The sequence below is a fragment of the Myotis daubentonii genome, chromosome 1, assembly GCF_963259705.1.
Source record: "Myotis daubentonii chromosome 1, mMyoDau2.1, whole genome shotgun sequence".
NCBI classification, from domain to species: Eukaryota; Metazoa; Chordata; class Mammalia; order Chiroptera; family Vespertilionidae; genus Myotis; species Myotis daubentonii.
Window position 1 is genome coordinate 72,256,279 of NC_081840.1, and position 26,261 is coordinate 72,282,539.

At 41.0% G+C, this 26,261-nt stretch overlaps 1 protein-coding gene and 1 long non-coding RNA gene across 3 annotated transcripts in view; both read left to right on the forward strand.

Moving 5' to 3' along the window:
* Positions 1-22,355, forward strand: part of AQR (aquarius intron-binding spliceosomal factor) — a 95,650-nt gene extending 73,295 nt beyond the window's left edge. For both annotated transcript variants that reach the window (XM_059705388.1, XM_059705397.1), the window contains 10 exons: positions 2-211; positions 1,269-1,406; positions 6,484-6,555; positions 7,600-7,787; positions 8,369-8,540; positions 10,475-10,645; positions 14,228-14,313; positions 17,980-18,154; positions 20,602-20,715; positions 21,738-22,355. In XM_059705388.1, the coding sequence (XP_059561371.1) occupies positions 2-211; positions 1,269-1,406; positions 6,484-6,555; positions 7,600-7,787; positions 8,369-8,540; positions 10,475-10,645; positions 14,228-14,313; positions 17,980-18,154; positions 20,602-20,715; positions 21,738-22,073 (1,662 nt within the window). In that variant the 3' untranslated portion in view covers positions 22,074-22,355. The remainder of the gene's footprint in view (position 1; positions 212-1,268; positions 1,407-6,483; positions 6,556-7,599; positions 7,788-8,368; positions 8,541-10,474; positions 10,646-14,227; positions 14,314-17,979; positions 18,155-20,601; positions 20,716-21,737) is intronic.
* Positions 1-24,749, forward strand: part of LOC132239305 (uncharacterized) — a 358,468-nt gene extending 333,719 nt beyond the window's left edge. The window contains exon 2 of the long non-coding RNA XR_009454019.1: positions 22,850-24,749. This is a non-coding gene — a long non-coding RNA (uncharacterized LOC132239305). The remainder of the gene's footprint in view (positions 1-22,849) is intronic.
* Positions 24,750-26,261: the final 1,512 nt, after the last annotated feature.

Sequence of the window (26,261 nt, forward strand, 5' to 3'; positions counted from 1 at the left end):
GGTAATGTCTCGCTGGGAAGAATATATCAGCAAAGTGAAAAATAAAGGTAACACATCGCCAGATGTCACGGAAGTCTCCACTTTCTTCCCTTTTCATGAGTACTTTGCAAATGCTCCTCAACCCATTTTTAAAGGTCGGTCTTATGAAGAAGACATGGAAATTGCTGAAGGATGTTTTAGGCATATTAAGAAAATCTTTACTCAGCTTGAGGTAAGGATTCTCAAGTTTTTCTAACTTTCCTTTAAAGGTTTTAAGTTTAGATGTTGGTTTTGTTTTGTTTTTTATGTGAAGTAAATGAAATATTCAAATCTGACAAACCATATTATTACTTTTAAGTGAGCTTATTGCAAATATTTATAGTTCTAGTTCAAGAAATAAGTAGAATTTAGTATGAATTGAATGCCCATTATTCTGGCTTTTCTAGTGTCAAAGTCTTAATATTTGAGAAAGGGACGCTTGCATTAGGAGATTGAACAGTGGTTCTTTGAGCTGGAGTCTGAGACTGCCACGCGGGCATTCTTAGTTCTTCATGCCTCCTCTTCAGTAGGCAAGTGAGGTTGCTGGTTAGCCAGGATGGTTGATCCTGACTAGTAAGGTGAAATAAGAATCACCACTATACAAAGAATATGCTTGAAGAAGAATGTGTTTGGAACCCAGGGACCTGCCTCATTGCTTTTCTGCTCTTCTGTCACCTGTGTACTCAGTCCACTGCATTAAATTCACCTTTGTTATGAATACTTGAAGTAGTTTCATTTTCCTGGAGGGACCTTGAGTAATATAAATATAGTGATAATTTATCTTTTATTCAGTGTTCTTGGGGTTTTTTGTTTTAATCTCCACCCGAGGGTATGCTTAGAGAGAGGAAGGGGAAGAGAGAAATACAAAGCAACATTGATGTGAGAAAAACCTCTATTGGTTGCCTCCTGTAGGCGACCAACCAGGGATCGAACCCGCACCCCTTTGGTGTATATGACAATGCTTCAACCAACTGAGCCACCCAGCGAGGACTAGTATTCTTGTTGTTAATGCAAATGTTTTACCTTTTACGAAAACAGTCCAAATTGTAGCTTGACTATCAGCTATTATTTGAATTCAATTAGTACCTAATTAATAATGAAGAGAATTATGATTCTTTAGGCCTGGTTTATGATATATTTAAGTTCTTAGGAATTAAGTCTGATTAACTGGATTGTATGGATGTTTGCATAAGCTGTGTTTATTTTCCTAAAATAGTTTCTCACTGTCCCTCCTCCCCTCACTTCTGTAGGAATTCAGGGCCTCTGAACTGCTTCGAAGTGGACTGGACAGATCTAAATACCTTTTGGTGAAAGAAGCCAAAATCATTGCCATGACCTGTACTCATGCTGCCTTAAAACGACATGATTTAGTCAAGTTAGGTTTCAAGGTAAAGACTTGTATTTTAGTTTGTTAATTCATCATTTGTTTAGCTCTTAGTTTGTTTTGTTTTTAATGTAGGCCATTTCCCTTGGTGATTGGCCTACCTCTTTTAGAAGTTTGCATTTATAATAACTTAAAAATGTCTCTAAAAAGTGATAACTTCCTATGTTTATATGATTAGTGAACTCTAAATGTAATTTTTCTAAATTAGTAATATATCCATTAAATAATATTATAACCGTATGATTGTCTAACCAAATTTTAATACCTACTAAGGTAGATTAATATATTTTCACTATGTGAAAAATATCTGAACAGAACTGAAAGCTATAAAGATAACATTTGGTGATGTTTTTCACCTATTAAATAAACATCTATATGCTCACATTGTTCATGCTTTAAGAACACATTCAGTCCCAGTTATTTGTTCATTCAGTAAAGAAAAAGCCTTCCATGTGAGGACATGGAATATTTAAACTGTAAGGATGAGATATTAAATTACTTAATCACATGATAAAGACCAAAGAGTTAAAGCGCAATATAGCCTGTGGCTCAGTTGAAATGGAATGTAATAATTGAGCAAACAAATTTGAATTTGCAGACTGTGACTTTGCTAGTGATACTGATGTAGACTCTATTTCAGTGCACATCATTTAACTTTCCTGAAACTGATTTATCTGTGCTTGTTTAAAATAGGGTTCCTTACTAGTTTGAATTCAGAATTTGCAAAGCATTTGTTGTTGATGAAAGTAACTGACAAATTTTTTAGTGTTATTCGTTCACTGAAAGATAGGTGTTAAGTAAATTGAAGGTGATAGAATTGTTGTTATCTCGGATAAAAGGTTTCTCAGCTGCAAGTAGGACAAATAATGTATTAAAAGGTAGTGTGAAGTTACCCTTTTGAAAATTATTAGTGAGACTTTTTCACCTAAGTATTTTATTCTTGGGGCTGACGTAAAATATACTTTTGAGTTTTATATTAAACTAGAGGCCCGGTGCACAAAAATTTGTGCACTCGGGGGGAGGGGGGGTACCTCAGCCCGACCTGTGCCCTCTCGCAGTATGGGACCCCCTCGGGAGATAAGGACCTGCTGGCTTAGGCCTGCTCCCGGGTGGCAGAGGGCAGGCCCAATCCCTAGGTGCAGCCCCTGGTCGGGCTCAGAGCAGGGCCGATTAGGGAGTTGGGGCGCCTTCCCCTGTCATGCACAGAGCAGGGCAGATTGGGAGGTTGCGATGCCACCCTCAGTCACGCTAAGGATAGGGCCGATTGGGGGGTTGGGGCACCGCCCCGTCACACTCAAGGCAGGGTCGATGGGGAGGTTGCGGCGCCATCCCCTGTCACGCACAGAGCAGGGCCCATCAGGGGGGTTGGGGCTCCATACCCTGTCATTCACAGAGCAGGGACAATCAGAGGGTTGGGGAGCTCCCCCCTGTCATGCACAGAGCAGGGCCGATCAGGGGGTTGAGGAGCTCCCCCCTGTCACTCACAGAGTAGGGCCGATAGGGGAGTTGGGGCACCGCTCCCTATCACACTCAGGGCAGGGCGGATCAGGGGGTTGGGGCGCTGCCCTCTATCACCCACAGAGCAGAGCCGATCAGGTGGTTGGGGCGCCGCCACTGTCACACTCAGGGCAGGGCCGATGGGGAGGTTATGGCTCTACCCCGTCACACACAGAGCAGGGCCCGTGGGGGGACGGGGCGCTGCCCTCTAACACCCACAGAGCAGGGCCAATCAGGTGGTTGGGGTGCCGCCACTCTCATACTCAGGGCAGGGCCAATGGGGAGGTTATGGCTCTACCTTGTCACACACAGAGCAGGGCCCATGGGGGGCGGGGAAGTTGGGGCCCCGCCCCCTGTCACACCCAGCCGCAGCGCGATCAGGGGGTTTGGGCGCTGCCCCCTGTCAGGCTGATCCCGGTGCCGGGAGGCCTCGCGGCTCCGCTGATCCTAGTGCTGGGAGGCATATTACCCTTTTACTATATAGAATAGAGGCCTGGTGCATGGGTGGGGCTGGCTGGTTTGCCCTGAAGGGTGTCCTGGATCAGCGTGGGGGTCCCCACTGGGGTTCCTGGCCAGTCTGGCTGAGGGGATGATGGCTGTTTGCAGCTGGTCACACACCCTTCAGGGTGGGGGTCCCCACTGGGGTGCCTGGCCAGTCTGGCTGAGGGGCTGAGGGCTGTTTTCAAGCTGGGACTGAAGCTTCCAACCGCTCCGTTTTTTCTTTTTCTTTTTTTTTATTCTGGGCCAGCTTTAGCTCTGAGGCCTGGGCTGCTGAAAACAGGTTTCTGGCCTTTGTTTACCGTCTGTATTTGATACAATGTTGCGGTCTGGCTGGCTGAAGCTCCGCTGAGTAAAGCAGGTTTCTGGGTTTTTTTTAGCTTCTTTATTCGCAACATAGTTGCTGAGAGTTGCAGCTGAGAGGCCGGCAAGTCAGGCGGGGAATGTTGGAGTTCTCTGTCACTGAAGCAAGCAAGCCTCCCTGTTCGCATCAGCAGCCAGTTAATTTGCATATCTCGGCCCTACTCTGTGAGTGACAGGGGGATTAGCCAATGGGAAGGGTAGCGGAGTGACACTAATTACCATGTTTCTCTTTTATTAGTGTAGATTAGTTTAAAAAGGGAGTGTTAATTAAGCATTAAGAATAAATATTATCCCCCTACCTTCCATTTCCCTAGAAAACAAGAGAATACCTTAAAACAGAAAACAAAGGAACTCTAATATGTAGTTAGTGAGATTCTCAAAGACTGTGTTTTACCAGTAAAACAAGGTATAAGATACACTATGTAGCAATCAGAATTAGGAGGGAAGTATAAAACATGTTTAGAATTGATCTAGAAGAGAATTAGGCAGATAAAAGAAGTAACCATCAAAGAAAGAATTAAATATTTTTATGTTGGAGAAAGACTTTTTTTTATTACTTTACATACTAGAGGCCCGGTGCATGAAAATTGTGCACTTGGGGGGGGGGGATGCGGGGGCCCTCAGCCCAGCCTGTGTCCTCTCGCAGTCTGGGAGCCCTCCAGAGATGTCCAAGTGACGGCAGTCGGACATCAGAGGCAGGAGAGGCTCCCGCCACCACCGCTGCATTCGCTAGCCATGAGTCCGGCTTCTGGCTGAACAGTGGCACACCCCCTGTGGGAGCACACTGACCACCAGGGGACAGCTCCTGCATTGAGCATCTGCCCTCTGGTGGTCAGTGCGCATCATAGCGACCTGTCATTCGCTATTCAGTCGATTTGCACATTAGCCTTTTATTATATACTAGAGGCCCGGTGCCCAAAAATTTGTGCACTTTGGGGGGGTGTCCCTCTGCCCGGCCTGCGCCCATTTGCAGTCCAGGACCCCTTGGGGATGTCCACCTGTCGACTTAGGCCCACTCCCCGGGCGATCAGGCCTAAGTTTGCAGTCAGACATCCTTCTGGCAGCCAGGGAGCCCTTGGGGGATGTCCGACTAAAGGCTTAGGCCCCTATAATGAGGAAGCTGAGGTGACAGAGGAGCCACGCTGTCCTGCCCTGCCGCCCTGGGTCGGGTCGCACATGGGATGCCTGGGTTGGCCTGCAGATCGCTGCTGCCCCACCCGGCCACCCCTGGTCGGGTCGCACATGGTACGCTCGCCACCCCGGGTTGCAAATAGCAGGTCCGGATGGCAGCAGGGCAGGCGGGATGGCGCTCTCCCGCCCTGCCTGCAGTATGCAAGTTAGCCACCATCTTTGTTGGAGGTTAATTTGCATATCGTGCTGATTAGCCAATGGGAGGTTTAGCGAAGGTATGGTCAATTACCATGTTTGTCTATTATTAGATACGATGATAGGATGAGCAGTACCTAACATATGTGGGTAAACTGGGTAATGGGAGGATACAGGCATCGGACAAGTAAGTACGCAGAATTACAAATGTGTGTGATGTGCTATGTGCTATGACACAAAGGAAAAGAGTACTGTGAAACTGTTTTAGATTGGAAGGTCAGAGGAGGCCTAAACACATTGGGGTTTAGCCTGATATATTCAGAATGAGAAAGAGCCAAGCAGACAAAGTGAAGAGAGAATAGCATGAAGAGGACTAGAGGCAGGAATGGTTTTGCCATTTCTGAGAAGATGAACTAGGTCAACATGGTTGAAGCATAATAATGAGGAGAAAGGTGACATATAAAGAACGAGAGGAAGGCAATGCCCTAAGTTAATTGATCTCTTGTACGACACATTATAATGGATTTTTTTCCCTAAGACAATGAAAGGTATGACACCAGGGAGGTGATGTGATTTGATGACTGCTTTATCAGTGATGTAGGTGGTATAAGACAGGAGAGGAGTAAAGAGATTGCTTGCAGTAGTCAGAGTAGTGGCTTAGACTAGAGGGATAATGGTAGTAGAAATGGAGAAAAATAAATAGGTTCAAGAGGGAGTTTTTTAAGGTAAAATTGACATACTTTGTTGATATATTGAGTGCCAGGGGCTGAATCAGAGATTGTTGAGTGCTGGGTAGGATCATAAGGAAAAAAACTCACCCCAAAATACCACCTATGATAAGAGTACTGGTGGATGAGAATTACAAATTAGTTGTTACAGAATAGTCATGGGGATATAAGGTACAGCATAGGAAATATAGTCAATAATATTGTAATAACTGTGTATGGTGCCAGTTGGGTACTGGAACTGCCAAGGGGAAAACATATCATTGGCTAGCCACTATGCTGTACACCTAAAACTACTACAAAATAATATTGAATGTAAATTTTTTTAAAAAAAAATTAAAAAGAAGTACCAATAAAAGTGACCTCATATATAATCATAAGTTGATTTGCTTATGTAGAATTTAAAGAACTGAATTGATATTGTTGTCCAAGAAATTATATACAGGATCTCCTCAAGGTTGAGTTATATATTTAGGGGGCTTCCCTGAGGTTAAAGACAATTTGGAGAAGTAGAGGCACAGTGATAAATAAGATCGTGAACTTTCTGTTTGAATGATTTATTACTTTTATCTGAAATTATTTAGGTGTTGTTTTGCATGGCTGTGGTTATGATGGTATGTTTGGCTTTCAGGCTGTCTTGCTCACAGACTTTCTTTTTTCTCCCTTTCTCAGTATGACAATATTTTAATGGAGGAGGCTGCTCAGATCCTGGAGATAGAAACGTTTATACCTCTTCTTCTACAGGTAAGATACTGAGATCTGAGACACAGAAATTCGCAGGGGCAGGATCAGAAAGCTAGATAATTTTAGGGCGCTAATTGCCATAGTTACGTATTTTCTTTAGCATCATTATGCTTGATACGCTATTTTAAGCCTGTAAACTTCCTTTAAAATATTCACTGGTTATTTAGTAGTTTGTATTGTTTCTTGGAGTACTATTTAAAAATTCACAGTCTACTTTTTGAAAAACTAAGTAATTTTAATAAAGAAAATTGCATTTTTATAGTGTTTTGGAGGAAAGATAGCCTTTTTTTCCATTTCTTTCATTAGAGTTGTTTCTAGAATTCTTTTTGATGTTTATTGGGTACAGTGCTTTTCTTTATCTTACGCCTAAATCTTTTGAGCTAAATGATGATGTTTAAGTATGTTTCTTATTGTACAATATTCTTCACTATGAAAGCATTAAAAACAAAATGTGGAATTCTAATATAAGAATTGAGATTGCTCTAACTTACAGATAAATTGGGTTCCAAAAAATAGTTTTTTATGAGCCAAGTTATTTGGGACTTGAAATGTATTTTATCAGGATATGTTTCAAGGATAAGGAGATACAAGTAGGAAAGTGAAATAGTAGCATGGGAAATTAAAGAAGGTGTAATTTTTACTGCGTTGGGGGGTTCAGAACTGGCCCGCGGCATAATTGTGATGCAGGGTGTTTATGTTGACCTGTATGGGCATCTGTTTCCTTCTATGTACTCTTTGTCTAATTCTGACCTATACCTCCCAGACCTCTTTGGATTACCCGAAATGTTAAAATAGGGTAATTCCATGCTTGCCTTCTCAATCCTCCATCTTTCCTCATACACCATCAGCCAGACGCATTGGCACCTATACTTGATCCACAAGTCATTCTGTGAATGTGCCAGATTCCTCTTTGTGGAGCAGGTGAATATGGAGATTTAGTAAGCTAGTGAAGCCATTTAGCAAGAATTTGTGCAATAAGTAGGAGACTAGCAGGATAATCTATCAATTAGAATATTTTGCCATTTCCTCATTTGTCATTTCCAGAATCCTCAGGATGGTTTTAGCCGACTGAAACGATGGATTATGATTGGTGATCATCACCAGTTACCTCCGGTCATTAAGAACATGGCCTTTCAGAAGTATTCCAACATGGAGCAGTCTCTCTTCACTCGCTTCGTCCGGATTGGAGTTCCTACTGTGGACCTCGATGCCCAAGGGAGAGCCAGAGCAAGGTAGAGGGTTACTCTAGTTTAAGGGCGCCAGCTCCGTAGTCCGGGTATTTGATGGCATCTTCTGTATACACTCTCAGCACTCCCTGCTGTCCAGGAACTGGTCATCTCAGTCTCTGAACGCACCCCTATTGCCTTGGCATGGGGTGTGAATTTTTTCCATTGTCCTTTTTTCTATGCCCCCCAAAGATATGCAGTTAATATCATTTTGAAATATAAAGCAAAAAGTGAACAAGAGAACACACCAACTCTTGCTTCATAAAGTGTACAGGCCCCATCTCATAGTTACCTCAAAATTTCCCTGAATTTATGGACTTTTCCCTGCTCTTTAATTTGGGTGAAGAAGCATGGCCTCAGAGAGCACTTGGGAGCTGTCACTTCTGTACTGTCGTCTACCCTCTGATTTGGTTTGTTGAAGTCGGGAGGCAAAGGATGAAAAAGCATTACTGCTAGAAAGAGGAGCACAAAGTGGGGAGAATGAAAGTTAAGAGGAAGAGCACAGTTCCTTAGAAATGCCCTATCTATGTTAAAAGGGATTTTACCTTGCTAATATTTCCTGTTTGGGGGGCTTTGTCTTTGGAAAGCTTGTGCAACCTGTACAACTGGCGATACAAGAAACTAGGCAACTTACCCCATGTTCAGCTCTTGCCGGAGTTTAGCACAGCAAATGCTGGCTTGCTGTATGACTTTCAGCTCATCAATGTTGAAGATTTTCAGGGAGTGGGAGAGTCTGAGCCTAATCCTTACTTTTATCAGGTAAGAAAAAAACGTAAGACTTTTAAGTTTATTTTGCATTTGGCAGGTGGAACTACTACCTAAATCAGTGATACGAACCATGTGGCTAGTCATTAAATAAAGGAAAGTTAGATCCCCTCCTCACACACAACACAAAAAAATCTGATTTCAGATGGATTAAAGATACAGACACAAAGGAAACTATAAGAAAACTTTCCAGAAAGAAGGAAGTAATGATGAATATATAATGTTGGGTGAGAAAGAGATTATTAAGCTTGTTACCAGAAGCAAAAATCATAAAGAAAAATACTGGTTTGAGAAAAAAAATTATTTTTAACATTTAACAGACAACAGGTTGAAATCTGAATGTATATAAAACTCTTATAAATTGTTTTTGCTTTTTTAAAAATCAGCTCCCCCCCAAATATAAATGCAATAAGGACAAGAATATGCAATTCTCTCACACACAAATATAGATTTATAGCAAGTACAAATCACTGGCACATATTTTTACCTCTGATACTATATGTTGGGGTAGGTTTGGGGAAATTCGATACTCATGCAATGCTAGTAGGAAAGTAATTTGGTAGGTAGATTGTCAGTATGTATTAAAAGCACAATGTTCTCACTTCTAGGAATTCTTCCTAAAAAACATTAGATGAATTTACAAAGGACTTATATGCTAAAATGTTTATTTTACCTTTTACTGTAAATTATTTTGGAAATTAGAAACAACCTAAATGTCTTATCAGTAGGGATTAATTATATTGTTACCTATTCCATATAATGAAATACTGAATTGCCACTAAGAATGACAACATTATAACCTGGTTTGCTGGCAGGAAAAATGTCTATGCTGCATTAAATGAAAAAAATCAAGTTATAAGTATATCTATAGTGTTCCATTTTATTTATAAAAAGGAACAGAAAAACAAACATATATAAATATATATTGGTAATCGGTACGAAAAGGCTTGGCAGCATTTACACCAAAAGGTTCCTTTTACCTGTATTAGAGCTGATGCTTAAATAAATGTAGTTTGCTCTTGATAAGAAATTGATAAGATTTACACCGCCATGCAGCTTCTTTTCCCTGCTGTCTTCCAAAGAACCAGAAGATTTAAGAGATAAGCTGTGTGAGTGTCACAAGTGTCACAGAATATAAATGGCTTTTTTGAAGGTCTTCCTGTAATTTTCCTATGGCCTGGACATGAAATGCAGCTTCTTGTCTTTCTTTCTTGATTTATATGTTATGCTTCTTTCTCCTTTTACTCTCTCCCCTCATCTCTTACTCCTTCCATCAGTCTCTCCTGACCTGCACTAAGCAGCCTGTGTGAGCTTCCTGACTTTCAGGCCCAGGGGAGCTCCTTTCCTCCAACTTTGACCAGTCCCTAGAGTCAGCCAGACTGACTAATATGAGGCCACATCCTCTTCCCACTTAACCTAGAAAACAAACACAAAACACAAAAATACTGTGAAGTATGAAGAGGGAAAAGCATGGTGTAAAAACGGAAGGTTGACTACAGTACTGCTGGATGTATGTGTTATTAGACTGAATCTTACACTGGCTTCTAAGCCAGTTGCCTCGCCCCTTTATGTTAATGTTTCTTTCCATAGCCATCGTTCCAGTACCCTGCAGCAGAAAATTATCCATCTGCATTGTGATTGTTGTGGTCCCAAAAGTATTAAGTTTTTAAGTTGGTAACTTTTATGATGTTTATTACAAATATATTGCAAATGTTAAAGGGTAACACTTAAAATATTCTACATTTATTTATCAGTGTTAATCTAGGATAATGTTACTCATCAGTTTCATGTAAGGTGTTCACTTGTCCAAATTATTAACTCTTCACCGCTTGAAGTGTGATAAATGAACAAATTGTGCTAGTTGGTTAATTATATAAAATTGAAAGAAAAGAAAATAAATGCACAATCTGATTATGTTTGCATTGCAGAATCTCGGAGAGGCAGAATACGTAGTGGCACTCTTCATGTACATGTGTTTACTTGGCTACCCTGCTGACAAGATCAGTATTCTAACAACTTACAATGGGCAAAAGCATCTTATTCGTGACATTATCAATAGACGATGTGGGAGCAATCCATTGATTGGAAGACCAAATAAGGTAATTTTATGAATATAATACATATATTCTCTTATTTATGATGTTGGTGGAAAGATGGAAAGATTTGTATTTATTATGAGTTATTTATATTGTCCCACTTCGTCTCTTTGCTATCTCCTTTTAAGATATGTGAGAAAATGCTGTCATAGGAACTATAAGTAATTCTCTGACAAACCTACCTGTCAGTGTTGTTGGTTTGCTTTGAACTTCTGTCTCAACTACCACACTGAAAATTTTTATAGATAGTGGTCAGCAATAAATGTTTATAACATGTTTGCTGGCAAAATGATGGATAATAAAATTAGATTATTTAGGTATTATTAGAGTAGAGATGGGAATTGTATCACTTTTTGTTTTATTTGCAAAAGTATAATTTGTTCTGTCTCTTTTTGTGTGTATATAAGGGAGTCTTTTTTTCTTGAAGATGAAGAATTGTGAAGTGCATCCAGACCTAGGATTTTTTTTTAAAGGTTTTTATTTATTACGTGTAACATAAGCACAATTATTTAAAGTTAATACATTTTTATTTGAGGAATTTCACATGTTGTGATTCCTTCCACTGCCTTAGTCCTCCTGAGTTTGAGTCGTAACCCTTTTAAAGATAATTCTTGCTCAATCCATAGTTACCACATCCATAGTCTTATATAACAGGAATATAGGATGATCATGTGATCACAACAAACTGTCTGGTCACTAGCAACCCAGAAGGATTAGCTAGACAGAACATCTGCAAGACTCCAGAGATCTCAGATAGCTATTTTAAAATCTTACTGATGGCTATTACAAAATCACATATAACTTGTGTTTTATTGATATTGGACAGTGCTGATCTAGGCAAAAAAAAATAAGGGCTCATAAAACGTTCCCAGTAGGCCAAATGCTAACAATGCAGCAGAAAGAAAACCTAGTGGGAAAAATGCTTTGTGGTCCTGTCCACAGCAAATGAGATGTGGGGGAGTAATATAAAAAAATAAATAAATATGCTTGATTTTATCAATAAAGGGTCGAAAATTGGAAAGAATAACCAAACAAATATATTAGTAATGATGAGGTTAGGACTGTGGTCACTGTATAAAAGCTCTTTCACCTTTTCTTGGAAATAATCCAAAAGTAAGAGGAAAATGGGAGGAAGAGAAGACAGACTCCGTTTTTAGTGAGATAACACAGGGTGACAAAAATCATGAAGGAAATGGGGGGAAGAAGGGAATTTAGGGGACTGGTCTTGAAAGTGCCTGCAAGTGTGCACTTCATGAAGGTGAGTGGCATTCTCTGAAGTATAAGAGCCACATCCCTGTTTCTGAACAACGGATTTAGGAATTGGGGTGAGCAGACGCCTTCCTGGTCCCAGATTGGTTCAAAGAAACCTCTCGGTGAACTATATGTGCCATAGCTTTATTTGCAAATAGACTGTCTCTATAGTAGCAGAAGAAAAGAGAACCTTCAATTGTGACAAAAAAACAAAAAACATCCAGCCTTTAAAATACAGTCCTGCTCACCCCACCCTAATCACTCGCATAATAAATGGGTAAGGAAACCCACTTACTCAGTGGTGAAATAGTGGGGAAGCGGAAACTAGCACAAGCTCAGTCTATACAGGAAAAAAATAAGGTAAAGAGCATCAAAACATACTAATTGACAAGATACATGTTCCAGAAAAAAACACGTTGGCCTGGAACAGATGAAATTTTGAATACACATTTAGCTTTGGATTTTAAAGTACTTTAATGAAGTAACCGTATCTGAGAGGGAGGGCTACAAAGTAGAGAATTAAAGAACTCAGCAAGAGACAAAATATGAAATGGAAGAAAATAAAACAAAATTATAGAAATGAAGACAAAATTGAAAGGACTGCGGTGAGGACTAGACACTCCATAAGGGGTATAGACAGTCAAAATTGAGAAGCTAATAACTTTGAGATGTAGGAAGTTTAGAAATAGAAGAAACTCAATATCTGAGTTCTTTTATTTATAAAAACAGAAAAACTTAATTCAAATAATAAAGACAGTTACTCCCTGCCATTGTAAGATGAAAGTAGCATGGCTCCAGGTTAGAGGGACTTGGTGATGTAGTCAGAGACCAAGTTTCATTTCATCCTTCTGCCAGCCATTCTCATTTGAGATAAGCTCTCCACATGGTAAGGATGGCAACAGAATTTCCTAATATAACATCCACACACAAGAGCACAAAGCACTTGAATTCAGAATATATGAACTTCTGTAAAAGTCACTGTTAAATGAAGACAACCCAATACTAAATTGGCAAATGTATTGAACAGATATTTCACACAAGAAGACATACGAATGGCAAATAAGCATGTGAAACAGTGCTTACCATCATTTGTTGTCAGGGAAATGCAAATTGAAACTATAGTGGAATACCACTATGCACACTGTAGAATGCTAAAATTATAAAGATTGACATATACAAAGTATTGGCAAGGATGTGGAGCGACTGGAATTCTGGAACTGGAACATTGCTGATGAATGTATAAAGTGGTACCGCAACTTTAGAAAACAGTTTGACAGTTTCTTATAAAGTTACACACACACTTTCCACACAGCTCAGCAATTTCACTCTGAGCTTTTATACAACAGCAGTGAAAACATGGCACAAAAATATTTATATAAGAATGTTCATTGCAGTTTTATTCAAAATAGCCCAAAACTAGAGGCAATTCAAATGCCATGAACAAGTGAGTAGATAAACAGATTGTGGTATATGCATTCAATAGAATAGTAATGAGGTAAAAATGTATGAACTTTAATGTACACAACACATGGATGAGTCTCAGAAACATATGCTGAGTGAAAGAACTTAGGCAAAAAAGTACATAGTGTATGATTTCATTTTAATGGAATTCTAGAACTGGTTTAAAAAAAATCTATAGTGACAGAAAACAGTTCAGTGGTTGCCTGGAGTGGGGAATACAGATTTGACAACAAGGGGCCTGAGGTCTTGGAAAGTTTGGTTGTGGCAGTGGTTTAAGGGAGTATATATTGTCAGGATAGATCAAATTGCACACTTAAATGAGTGCATTTTACTGTATGTCAATTATACCACTGTGAAGCTGACTTAAAAAGAAATGTTAACTTCCAAAGATAGGACTATGATTGTAATTTTTACAGAATAAGCATTTAAACTTCTTGTTGAATTAATGAAAACGGTAAATGCTTGGGTGCCAACATTAGATGGAAACCTCCCTGAATTTCCTTACTTGTACATGTATTTTCAAACTGAACAATAAGTACTATGAAGATTATTTATTTTTTGATAGAAGAATGCTATAGATGAGAACTAGGAATGTGTTAAATAATAAGTGAGCACACTTAAGTTATATTGCTGGGCATTAAACCAGGATACTAGATAATGAGCTAAACACAGTGCCTGCTTTCATGGAATTGAGTAGTTTAGTAGGGGAAGACTGTGAATGAGTAACATAGGGACATAGCCATCTGGTTACCGTGGTTTATTTCATAGTTCATGTTCATTAATTCATCTTTTGAATGCCAAGTATATGGTCATGTTTACTTTGGATTGATTATTTTAAGTATGCCATATTTACCATTTTTTTTTTCTTTCTAGGTGACAACTGTTGACAGATTTCAAGGTCAACAGAATGATTATATTCTTCTTTCTCTAGTACGAACCAGGGCAGTGGGCCATCTGAGGTGCGTAAGGAAAAACTGTCATAGTATCATTGACCTTTACTCTCTGCTTCAGTTTTAAACTCCTGTGGCTGAGTAGTTTTACTTTTTTTAAATTTAAAGTATAATTAATTGTTAGGACAGCTTTTGGTGCTGTGTGTTGGAGTGTAAGAATGGATCTGTCAGAAATTAAAGAAGTAAAGTGGCACAAGCGTCTCTTCAGAATGACTTTTCATCACAGGATCTCTGGTGTTTCCACACAGTCTCTCAGCTTCAGTGTTAGAGGATAAAGGAACCATTTGTTCTCTCAGGATTAAGAATTGTCAAAACAAACAATAATCTATTTTTGTCACTTATTGTGATGTACTTATGTGCTAGAGATTTCTGGGAATAATGTCTTCTTATTACAAAGCAGCTGTTTAATTTTATATAAACCTTCATCTCATAAGATTTAATAGCAAAACTATACGGAGAGTTCATTTTATTATTTTATTTTGTAGATTAAAGAGAAAATTCTCGAAGCTCTCCTAGTGTAATCAGTAAGTCAAGCGCTGTTTGGAGCTTAGCCCAGTGGTCAGGTTCCATTCGACTGATAACTTTATGTAAGAGTAAGCAAAGATAGAATGTTTCAAGAAATTGTTTGAAGACCGTAGCATTCTAAAATACAGTTTATTTTTGTTTATTTACTTGTCAAGCAAGTATTTGGAGACTAACTTCTCTAAAAAGCAGTTCCTTTTCCGCAGTGAGAGTTACAGCTGGCTGCTCTATGAATGGGGCATCATTACGATTTATATAATTAAATCTCGTAAAAACTCAGTGTGAGTGCATGAGCGCTGCTTCCTCTCCTCCCCACCTTTTTTCTTACTCTGTAGTGCTTTGTCTTTTCTAGATTCCCATGACTTTAGCTCTCTGCTATTTTTTGCCTGACTTTTCTAGAAACTTAAACACAAAATAGATGATGATGATGATGATGATGATGATGATGATAAAATGCTTATTATAAATGAAAGGTTAAAAAAGAACCTGATTTTGGTATTGTCTAATATCAAGATTTTCTAAGCAAAAATACCATTATCCACGTAATCAGTCTTCTTTATTTGCCAAAATTTGCTCTTGAACGTCCAGCTTCTTCATCAGGGTTTCTGGTGATGGTTCGGGTGTTGTTAGATTATACAGGGGAAATTTAATTTAAGTATTATTTATGATTCCAATTACATAAATTCCCTAGATACCTTAGCTAGGATTTTACCAAACCTTTCTTGGATATTTTGGTTCACAGAGATAATCTTGCATATCTTTCTTTTTCTAATATTTTGGGGTTTTTTACGTTTCAAGAGATCAAGGAAACCTACTTTCTTCTTATTTCTCTTTTAAATAATAGCTTTATTGAGATAGAATTCATATACTATACAACTCACATATTTTAAGTGTACAAGCCTGTGATTTTTAGCATATTAATTAATGGAGTTATGCAGCTATCTTCACAATCAGTTAATGTCATTTTCATCCAAGAAACCCTGTACTTACCAGCAGTCACTCCCTTCTCTCCCCAGGTCCTTGGCGACCACTATCCTCCTTTCTGTCCTAGATTTACCTATTCTAGGCACTTCGTTTAAATGGAATCGCTTGGCATAATGTGTTCAAGTTCATTCCTGCTGTACCATGTATGAATACCTCATTCCTTTTTATTGTCCAATAACATTCCATTGTGTGGATATATCACATTTCATTGATCATTTAGCAGTTGATGGATATTTGGGGGTTTTCTTCTTTGTGGCCATTTATGAATAATGCTGCTATGAACATTCATGTACCAGGTTTTGTGTGGACATGTTTTCCTTTCTCTTAGGTGTAGTTACCTAAGTCATGTGTAACTCTGCGTTTAACCCTTTCTGTTTCCCTGTGCCGGTCACATTGCCTTTGCCCACATCTTTTTCATCCAGGGTAGACTCTTTAGGAGATGGTATAGGAGCCAGATTATTCTGCTTTAATTCCAGAAACATGTCTTAGGACACTGTGGACCCGTTCAGAAGCCAGAGTAGTGAGACATTTCTAGTCCCTTTCCCAAAATTTGTTGTTCTTGTCCCCACCTGATTTCAATAGCCCAGGTACCAGTAGAAATGCTGGGGACCTGCTCAGTGCAGAGCAGTGAGACTGTCACTTCCTGTGTTGTCCTCATAAGGGTCCGTTAGAACGACAGCCTGTTGTTGAACAGTGTTTCTGCCCAGCCGTGTTTGGGGGACTGAAAGCAGGTGGTGATCTCATTGCCCTGAGTTCAAGATACAGCTCCAAGGAACCCTGTCTGCTCACTTACTTTTCTGACTGGTAGTTTGTCATGCTCATAGTGTTTGGTCATTCATTATAAATTCTTTCAAGTCTATTACTTGGCAGTGTGCTGGGTTCTGAGTCTGTATAAATATTTCTAATATTCGTGATCTCTACCCTCTTGGAGCTTAGAGTCCAGTTGGGGAGACACTGAGCATATCCTTAGCAGGTGCCCACACCTGCATCTGCAGAGGATCTTAGTGTAACACTCCTCCTGCGCAGGGAGATGAGGCTTGCAAAGCCGCTTTGCTGCACTGCAGCCCTGAGGACGAGAGCACAGTTCCTCCAAGGGGCCAGGTCAGGGCTGCTGCAGCCTGGATCTGTGCTCTGCCTAGAGTGGAGAGCCTTCTGGGTGTGAAGGGGACACCAGAACGTTATGGGAAGGGATATGTTTTCTCCTACCTAAGTGAACACCTCGTAGTTTTGTGTAGTGGGGGGATGGGAGAATCCCTGGTTATTATATGATCTTACCAGACTTTATTATTATTCATGAAAGTCTTCTTTTTTGTAAAATACAAATCCAAATAGATATGTAAGAGCATCTCCAGAAAAACTGTCCTCCATATTTGAAACTAAAATTATCTTTTTTTTTTTTTTTTTTTTTTTACTAAAACACATACTAAAGTTAGACTTAATGGATATCACTCTTTTTATAAATTGATTTGACTCAAATAAAGTTTTAAAAGCATATATTCCCTTTAAAAGATAAAGAAAACTGATATAATTCATTAGATAGTCATATGTGTAGTTGTGTCATTCAATTTAGCCATTTTATTACTGTTTATGTGAACCCTGAATACTTACTTTAGGCCAAAACTGTTTCGAACTCACATTGAGCCCAGGTACTAGAGTAATACATGAAAAAAGACATGGTATTATGTGGTGTTATACCATGTCATCATACTATATATGATTATATTTGTAATTATTATTACAAATAAGTATAAAACTGTGGTGAGAATTACCCAGGAAGTAAAATTTCACTTTGAGGAGCATTGGAGTTTGTAGGTGAAGAAATGGAGGAAGGTTGGTGCAGATTGACTTACTACTGGTGACTGACAACTGAACTATAGCATAATACCAATGTAGCTACTTGGATCTTTTTAGTCAGTGCATCAGTTATTTTGTGATCTCTCCCAAAAGAAGAAGCCAACGCATAGATTAGTGATAAAGCATTAACTTTGTACTTGGTTTACTAGTCACATAACATTGATTAACTTAATGTTTATTAAGTTTTGAAGAAACTTAACTTTTTATTGACACAGCTTAATAGGAATATTTAGTAGAATATGTAAGAAAAATTTAAAAAGCTACATAAATGTGTTGTTAATCTTGATGTATGTTAATTTTGTTTGTTTCCCAAAGGGATGTTCGTCGCTTAGTGGTGGCCATGTCTCGAGCCAGACTTGGACTTTATATCTTTGCCAGAGTATCCCTCTTCCAAAACTGTTTCGAACTCACTCCAGCTTTCAGCCAGCTCACAGCCCGCCCACTTCATTTGCATATAATTCCAACGGAACCTTTCCCAACCTGTAGAAAGGTAGGACTTCTTCATTCTATTGAGCTGTATTCTCTTATGGATGATTACATTAGGTAGGAACATGATCAGACAGATCTTCCAATTACGTACTAATTTAAGAGTGTTGCTTGCATTAAGGAACTAAATTAGATTTTCTATATAAAAACAATATATGCCAACATTTATTGAGTACTCATCATGTATCAAGCAATTAGTTCTTTATGTACATTATTTTATTTCATCTCAGTAACAGCCCTGCTCAGGAGGTTTTCTTATTAACCCAATTTTACGCATGAGGAAATTGAGGATTAGAGAAGTAGTTTGGCCGTGCATCTAGTAGATGAAGAATTCGAGATTTGAAAACCCAGGCAGGCTGACTCCAGAGTCCATGTTCATAGTCATTGTGTACCTTTGTAAGGAGAACTTAACAGAGTAATAAATAGTTTAGCTCTTGGAGAAGACTTAAGAAACTTACATTCTGGGAAAATGTGGGAGGGAGCAGCACATACATGTATACTTAACAAACAGTTATACTCAGAGAAATACCACTCCCTCCTCATTCATCCCTGCTTCCGGTTTCCTCTCCCTCCTTCTTTCTTCCCTTTCTTCTCCTCTCCCCCAATAAAAGCAATCTCTTTAGTTTTGGGTTTATTCTTTATATATTACCTTGGCACAAAGGAACAGATACCTGTTTATTTTCTTTCTTACATGAAGGTAAGCATACTATATAGACTTGGGCTTTGCCTTTTCATTTAATGAAATGTCTTGGAGATCCATTGGAATTTAAACAAAACTTTTAAATGTTTACAGTACATTTTTCTTCCCTCTTAGAGAAAAAACAAGATTAAATTCTATGTGTTTGTTTTATAATAATGCTAAGTACTTTCCAAAAAGGTAAAGAGATGCTGCTGTAGAGGAATTGGAGAAACCGGTGGAGAGATATGATGGGGTGGGGTCATGTAAAGCCTTGAGTGTCAGTCTCTGAAGTTTGGACACAGTCCTGTAGCGCTGAGGGTCTCCATCTGTTGTGGGCTAATGATTAAGCAGAGATTCCTGACAAGAGGTCTGGGGCAGAGCCTCTGTGTCTTGGGGTTGAAAGGATTCCCCAGGTGCTTTGAATCCCAAGGGCTCCAGGGACACCTGGTGAAAACTGGGAGTGCAGTTCAGGCAATATGAATGAGCAGAAGTGCAGAAACTGGTGCTTTGCACAGCACCATGGATTCAAGCCTAGGGACTGAGGTCAGATAGCATCTCCCCATGCTCTGCTCAAGAGGCTGTGGGGATGGGCAGTGAGGGCTGAGCAGCTAGCGCTGCCTCAAAGAAGAGGCAGCTCCCCAGCAAAGCCACCTGAAAATAAGCAAACGGATCAAAACAAAAAACCCTCCTGTTTTGAAGGCAGTGTTGTGGTTGTAGCAGCAGGGGAGCCTCTGCACACACATGCTGTGACCATTGCAGAAAGTGACCATTAGCACAAGAACACCTGCTGACATGCGAGCCTGCCACCCTGCCGAATTCTGGGAATGCTACTTAATGTACTGAGTATTTCTAACTTTATGTGTCTTAAATGATTTGCCACTTTTATTTAAGTCACTTTTATTTATTTATTTCTTGATAAAAGTTTTTTACCTTTATGGTTTTCGGAATTTTTCCTATAGTAAGAAAGGGGAGACTTTGTATGATTGATTATAAATAGGAAAGTCGTTCATCTTTATTCTAGTATGGCTTAGGAAGAAGTGCAAATTTTGTACTTTCCTGCACAAATAGAAAGCATTGTTTCTGAGATTGTGGTCAGATACTGCTCCACTTGAAGCACCTCATTCTACCTCAGACACTGAATGAACATCTCCGGGGCCGGGCCCAGGCCTCTGATTGAACATTCTCCCCCAGGTGCTCCTGATAGACACACAACGCTGACCCTTTAGCTACTGTTTGCCAACATCTCTTACTGTATATGCATTCTTTATTAGTACAAATTCCTGCTGAATGTTCACCTTCATGACTGACAGTCCAGATATTGTTAGCTTCTCATTGTAAATGTTAGCTTCTTATTTTTTAGAAAAACATCAGTAGGAAGAACAGTTTTAACATTTTCTTTCAGAATAATCTTGAGAATTGCCTTTGGAGCATATACAGTATGAGGAACCATTACTTTAGACTTTGGTGATTTTTCTCTCCAAATGATTGCTCTCTCTTTTTTTTCTACATTAGTTGGTGGACCAAAACTCATATTGGACTTACCAGCCTGAAATTGTATTAAAAGCTAGTGACTCTTGGCTCCCTCCTGATCTCTACATTTTCTGCATTTAAATGGAATCACTCTTTTTCCTTCTTTATTCGATTCTCACACTTACATCTTTATGTCCTCTAAACCCAATAGTGCTTACACATAAAACAGAGAGATGGGCTCCTATTGGAATGCTAGCTTTTAGTGTTTTCACTATATTTAACTTCCTTTTTGCCTTTTCTAGAATGGAGAGAGGCCATCTCTTGAAGTACAAGTAATAAAGAATATGCCCCAAATGGCAAACTTTGTGTACAACATGTATATGCACCTGATACAGACCACCCATCACTATCATCAGGTGAGTTTTCTCAGCACTAACTTAGTTTTCTTCTTACTAAAGAATCTTATCTGTTGCAGAATATATCATTTTTTTAAAAAAAAAATTAAGTGTAGCTGGTTTATAATATTATATTAGTTATATTAGTTAGTTTCAGAAGTACAATATAGTGATTTCGCATTTTTATACCTTACAATGTGATCACCCCACTAATTTAGGAATCACTGTGCAGCATTATCACAGTATTATTGACTATATTCCTTTCACCTCAGAATAAATCTTTAAATATGTGATTCCTTGTAGAAAACCAACTAAACCAAAATGGGTTGTCATTATTCATGTAACATCCATACTTTCAAAACATCTTTATGTAGATATAATTTAGCATGCAACAAAAGCCACTTATTTAAAGTATACAGTATGATGTTCTGACACATGTATATACCTGTGAAACCATCTTCACAGTCAGGATAATGAACATATTTATTATCCCCCAAAGTGTCCTCATGCCTCTTGGTAAGCCCTCTCATTTTTCACTAATCCCTTTCCCACCTGTTCCAGCAACCACGCTCAGCATCTAGAGCTGCTCCAGTGTTTGGGTGAGACAGAGTCTGGTACCTTCCCCCCTCCCTGCCATGGCTTTGTCCCTGTCCCTCACAGGGCTCCTTGACAAAGTTGGCCCTTCTCGACTTGGTGTGTTAATCAGTCCTAATCAGCCACTGTTTTGCCAGAAGTGTGACAGCAAATCCCTTTGCTAAAAAATCTAATAGGTTTTCATATTATTTTCCTCTCTAGAGAATTAATATGTATTTTGATCATTTGTGATATCCGTGTTGGCATATTCAGAAAACGTAGGCCATTGTCATCAGGGCTGTTTCATCTGTAAAATGAAATGGCCAGCATTGTTCTGGAGAACTCTTAAGAGTGAACAGTATTTATTAGGAAGATAATAATGTTAATGTGAGAGCTTAACTTTATAAGCCAATTCTTTTTACTTGAGTTCATTTATACTGATATTTTCCTTTTCTTTATTTTTTTATTAGACGTTATTGCAGTTACCACCTGCTATGGTAGAGGAAAGTGAGGAAGTTCAAAGCCAGGAAACAGAAATGGAAACAGAAGAAGAGGGCATGCCTACTCAGGCTGACATCCCCTGTCTAACAGATGCCAGCGTCAGTCACGAACTGTTAGCCTCTCAGACTGAGGCCACCCCCGGTGAGATGGAGGCCACCTCTGGTCGGGCAGAGACTGGTTCCAGTCCAGAAGCCACTTCCGCTGTCTCCGAAGTCACTGCTGCTGCCGCTGGCCCCAAGGCTGTGCCCACAGAGGCTGGCACCCAGCAAGATGCCACATCTGCCCCAGAGACTAGCCAATGCTAGCCTTTCTTAGGGAGGACATTTCATCTGTAAAGTCAAAGTAAAGTTATTTTTTGTATTTTGTATCTGCCTTTGCCATTTTAAAGGTAATAATGTTCAGTCCTTATTTTTGTTAACTGATATCAGTGTTTGTTCTTCTTGGATATATTTTTTAAATTGTATGTATATGAACAACTCCATTTCAGTTCAATCAGGGGGGCAAATAATCATTCCTTTGATACTTTTCTCATTAATTGAGTGTATCTTTAATCATACCTACATTAAAAGAATTTTCTATAGAATATATAGGACATATTTTACACTTTTAGTGAACTTCTATAAAAAAGAAAAAGACAGAATGCACTGGAAATAATCATAAATGCCCCTAAGCAAGTGTTGAAATTGGGGGGGAAATAGTTCTATCATAGTATGAGATGCTCAACTTGTTTTGTTTTGTTTTTAACCGTTCTGCCTTGACATAAAGGCATTAACAACCATAGCTTACAGGTGTCTCAAATCCATTGAAGAGGTTACATGTATTTCCTTCCCAAAAATTTGTTAATGGATCAGAATCACCTAGAGCAGCGGTTCTCAACCTGTGGGTCGTGACCCCTTTGGTGGTCGAACGACCCTTTCACAGGGGTCGCCTAAGACCATCCTGCATATCAGATGTTTACATTACGATTCATAACAGTAGCAACATTACAGTTATGAAGTAGCAACAAAAATAATTTTATGGTTGGGTCACAACATGAGGAACTATTTAAAGGGCCAGAGGGTTGAGAACCACTGACCTAGAGTGTCTGTTTCTTCTTGGGGCCACTCCCAACCTAATGAATGAGAATCTCAGGTGAGGGCCCAGGAATGTGTCCTAGAGCAGGTGCTCCGGATGTTTGAGTTGCTGGCAGAGTGGCATCAGATAAGGCTGGGGAGGCTGAGCCAGGTTGGTCATTTAGCTAAGCAAGAAGGTGGCAACTCCACCTGGGCAGGAAGGAAGGCCCGGAGTCTGGGCAGTGAGAGCAGCATGCCAAGGTTCTGCGCCTCCTGCCTGGCTTAGTTCTTTGGGTGGATAACCAGCCACAAAGAGACTTAAGGTATAATGTGCTCCAGTTCTGGGAGAGGAAAGAGACGCAGACCTTGCTACTCCAGCGTGGTTTGCAATCAGCAGCATCAGTGTCCATTGAAGGCATGTTAGAAATGCAGGCACTAGAGCAGCCGTGGGCAAACTACGGCCCGCGGGCTGGATCCGGCCCATTTGAAATGAATAAAACTAAAAAAAAAAAAAAAAAAAAAGACCGTACCCTTTTCTGTAATGATGTTTACTTTGAATTTATATTAGTTCACACAAACACTCCATCCATGCTTTTGTTCCGGCCCTCCGGTCCAGTTTAAGAACCCATTGTGGCCCTCGAGTCAAAAAGTTTGCCCACCCCTGCACTAGAGTCTACCCCAGACTTATTACATTTGAATCTGCATTTCCACCAAGTCCCCAGGTGATTGATAAGCACTTTGTAGTTTGAGAAGCACTGTACTGAGAGTACTGAGCTGTCCTCACATGAATGAGGTAGAAGGATGATCTTGAGTTACCTGAGAGTGACTAAAGTTTCCTGACAAGGACTTCTGCTTATAAGGTCCCTGCATGGGTGGCCAGAAAGGGTGAATATTTGTATATGTGGAGAGAGAAATTGCCCACTACTTCTCTCCCCTGTTTTGCCATCTGCTAGAGTGGCTAAAGGAGGCTTTTCCCCCAAAGTATCTCCTCTACTACATGTACCTGTAGGTCTGACCATGTCCAAAGAACCTTTGATGAAGTAAATAAGAACTACACACAGCCATTGAAATGCTTCTGATCCTCCATCTTGAAGGAACGATCACTTCATTAGGAAATTAAACCCAGGAATCAGGCCAGGGAAGGGTATTTTTGAGTGACCAGTGTTTGCTCAGCTCTACCAGGGTGGTAGATGTGATTCACTCTCACAGTGTCTCATGCCTCAGAACTCTTGTGTAAATGTGGGTGAGGAAGGAAAATGGAAGTGGTGGGCTGATGAGGGGCATGAAATGATGAGGAAACTGCCCTAGGAAGGTAGGTTGTCTGCTATCCAGTAAGGATTGAGCCAGGTAGCCTGTTAGATGTTGTCTCTGAGTATAAGAATTCAAAAGCAGGGGTTGCGGGCGTCTGTGTGAGGACCAGCACCTGCAGAATTATTTTCATTGTAAACACATAGTATCAGGTGAATATCTAGTATCAGGCTAAGCAAGAGGGAAGGAGCTTTATGGTATTACTAGAGGCCCAGTGCATGAATTTGTGCACAGATGGGGTCTGGCCGGCCCGCCCCGATCAGGGCCAATTAGGCCAGACTGACCAGGGGGAGGAACTGCAGGTGGTTGGCGGGCCAACCCCGCCCCCGATCAGGGTTGGGGAGGCCAATTGGGGGCGGTGCTGGCTGGGGGAGGGGCCGTGGGCAGTTGGCCAGCCCCATCCAGTTGAATTCCCGGTCTGTCTCTCGGTCGAGGGGACAATTTGCATATTAGCCTTTTATTATATAGGATTGTCTTTCCTGGAAAAGAATGATTTTTCTCTCTACCCTTTAGGGATATGAACTATAATACCTGTGACCAAGATAAGCAAACTTTTATGCTACTTCCTCATTAAGTAAACTGTTTTCCAAACACTATAAATCACGGTCTAGCTGGATCACTGTACCTTTTTTTTGCTTCTTGATTTCTTGTCGGACTCAAAAGGAAATTTAACAGGAAGATGGCTATGTCCTTTGCATTTGTCAAAGAAATTTTAAAAAGGATTGTGGTGGTGGGATTTGAAATATTTCAGATTGTGTTATCTCTGGAAAGGCCAATGAGTTGCAGTTAACTATAGAATTTTTAAGGAACTGAAGAGAACAACTCTTATCATCATCATCCTATACTAATAAAAGAGAAAAATGGTAATTGGCGTACGACCGATACCTTTTTCATTGGCTAATCAGTGAGATATGCAAATTAACTGTCAGCCAAGATGGTGGCTGGCAGCCAGGCAGCTGAGAGTAGGAGGCTTGGTTGCCCCAGCGATGGAGAAAGTCAAGGATCCCCGCAGCTGCAGGGCTCTGAGCTCCTGAAGCAACAACTCCAAAAGATACAATGTTTCAATTATAGAAGCTAAAAGATGGCGGTTAATTTGCATACTCAGGCTCCAGGCAGAGCGAAGCTAAACAGCCCTGAAGCAGCAGGGCAGAGAGGCCTCAGGGCCTGGGATCAGCGGAGGCCAGAGTCGGCCCAGCCCCGCAATCAGGGAGGCGAGAGTCGGCCCAGCCCCGCGATCAGCAGAGCCTAGAGGCCCCCCAGCCCCAGTTATCATCCAAGCCGAGAGGCCTCCCGCCCCGTGATCAGCGGAGTCAGAGGCCCTGCAATCAGTGGATCCGAGAGGCCTCCTGGCCCCAGTGATCAGTGGAGTCGAGAGGTCTCCCAGCCCAGGTGATCAGTGGATCCGAGAGGCCTCCCGGCCCCGGTGATCAGTGGAGTCGGAGGCCTCCCGGCCCCGGTGATCAGTGGATCCGAGAGGCCTCCCAGCCCAGGTGATCAGTGGAGTCGAGAGGCCTCCCAGCCCAGGTGATCAGTGGATCCGAGAGGCCTCCCGGCCCCGGTGATCAGTGGAGTCGGAGGCCTCCTGGCCCCGGTGATCAGTGGAGCCGAGAGGCCTCCCAGCCCAGGTGATCAGCGGAGCCGAGAGGCCTCCCAGCCCAGGTGATCAGCGGAGTCGAGAGGCCTCCCAGCCCAGGTGATCAGCAGAGCCGAGAGGCCTCCCGGCCCGCGATCAGCGGAGGCGAGAGGCCTCCCAGCCCCGGTGATCAGCGGAGTCCAGAGGCCTCCTGGCCCCGGTGATCAGCCGAGAGGCCTCCCGGCCCGCTCCTGGCCCCGTGATCAGCGGAGTCGGAGGCCCCGCGATCAGCGGAGCCAAGAGGCCTCCCAGCCCCCGTGATCAGCGGAGCCGAGAGGCCTCCCAGCCCAGGTGATCAGCGGAGCCGAGAGGCCTCCCGGACCCATGATCAGCAGAGCCGAGAGGCCTCCCAGCCAGGTTATCAGCAGCCGAGAGTCCTCCTGGCTAGAGATCAGCGGAGCCGAGAGGCCTCCAGGCCCCAGTTATCAGCGGAGCCGAGAGGCCTACAGGCCATGGTTATCAGCAGCCGAGAGGCCTCCAGGCCAGGGATCAGGGGAGCC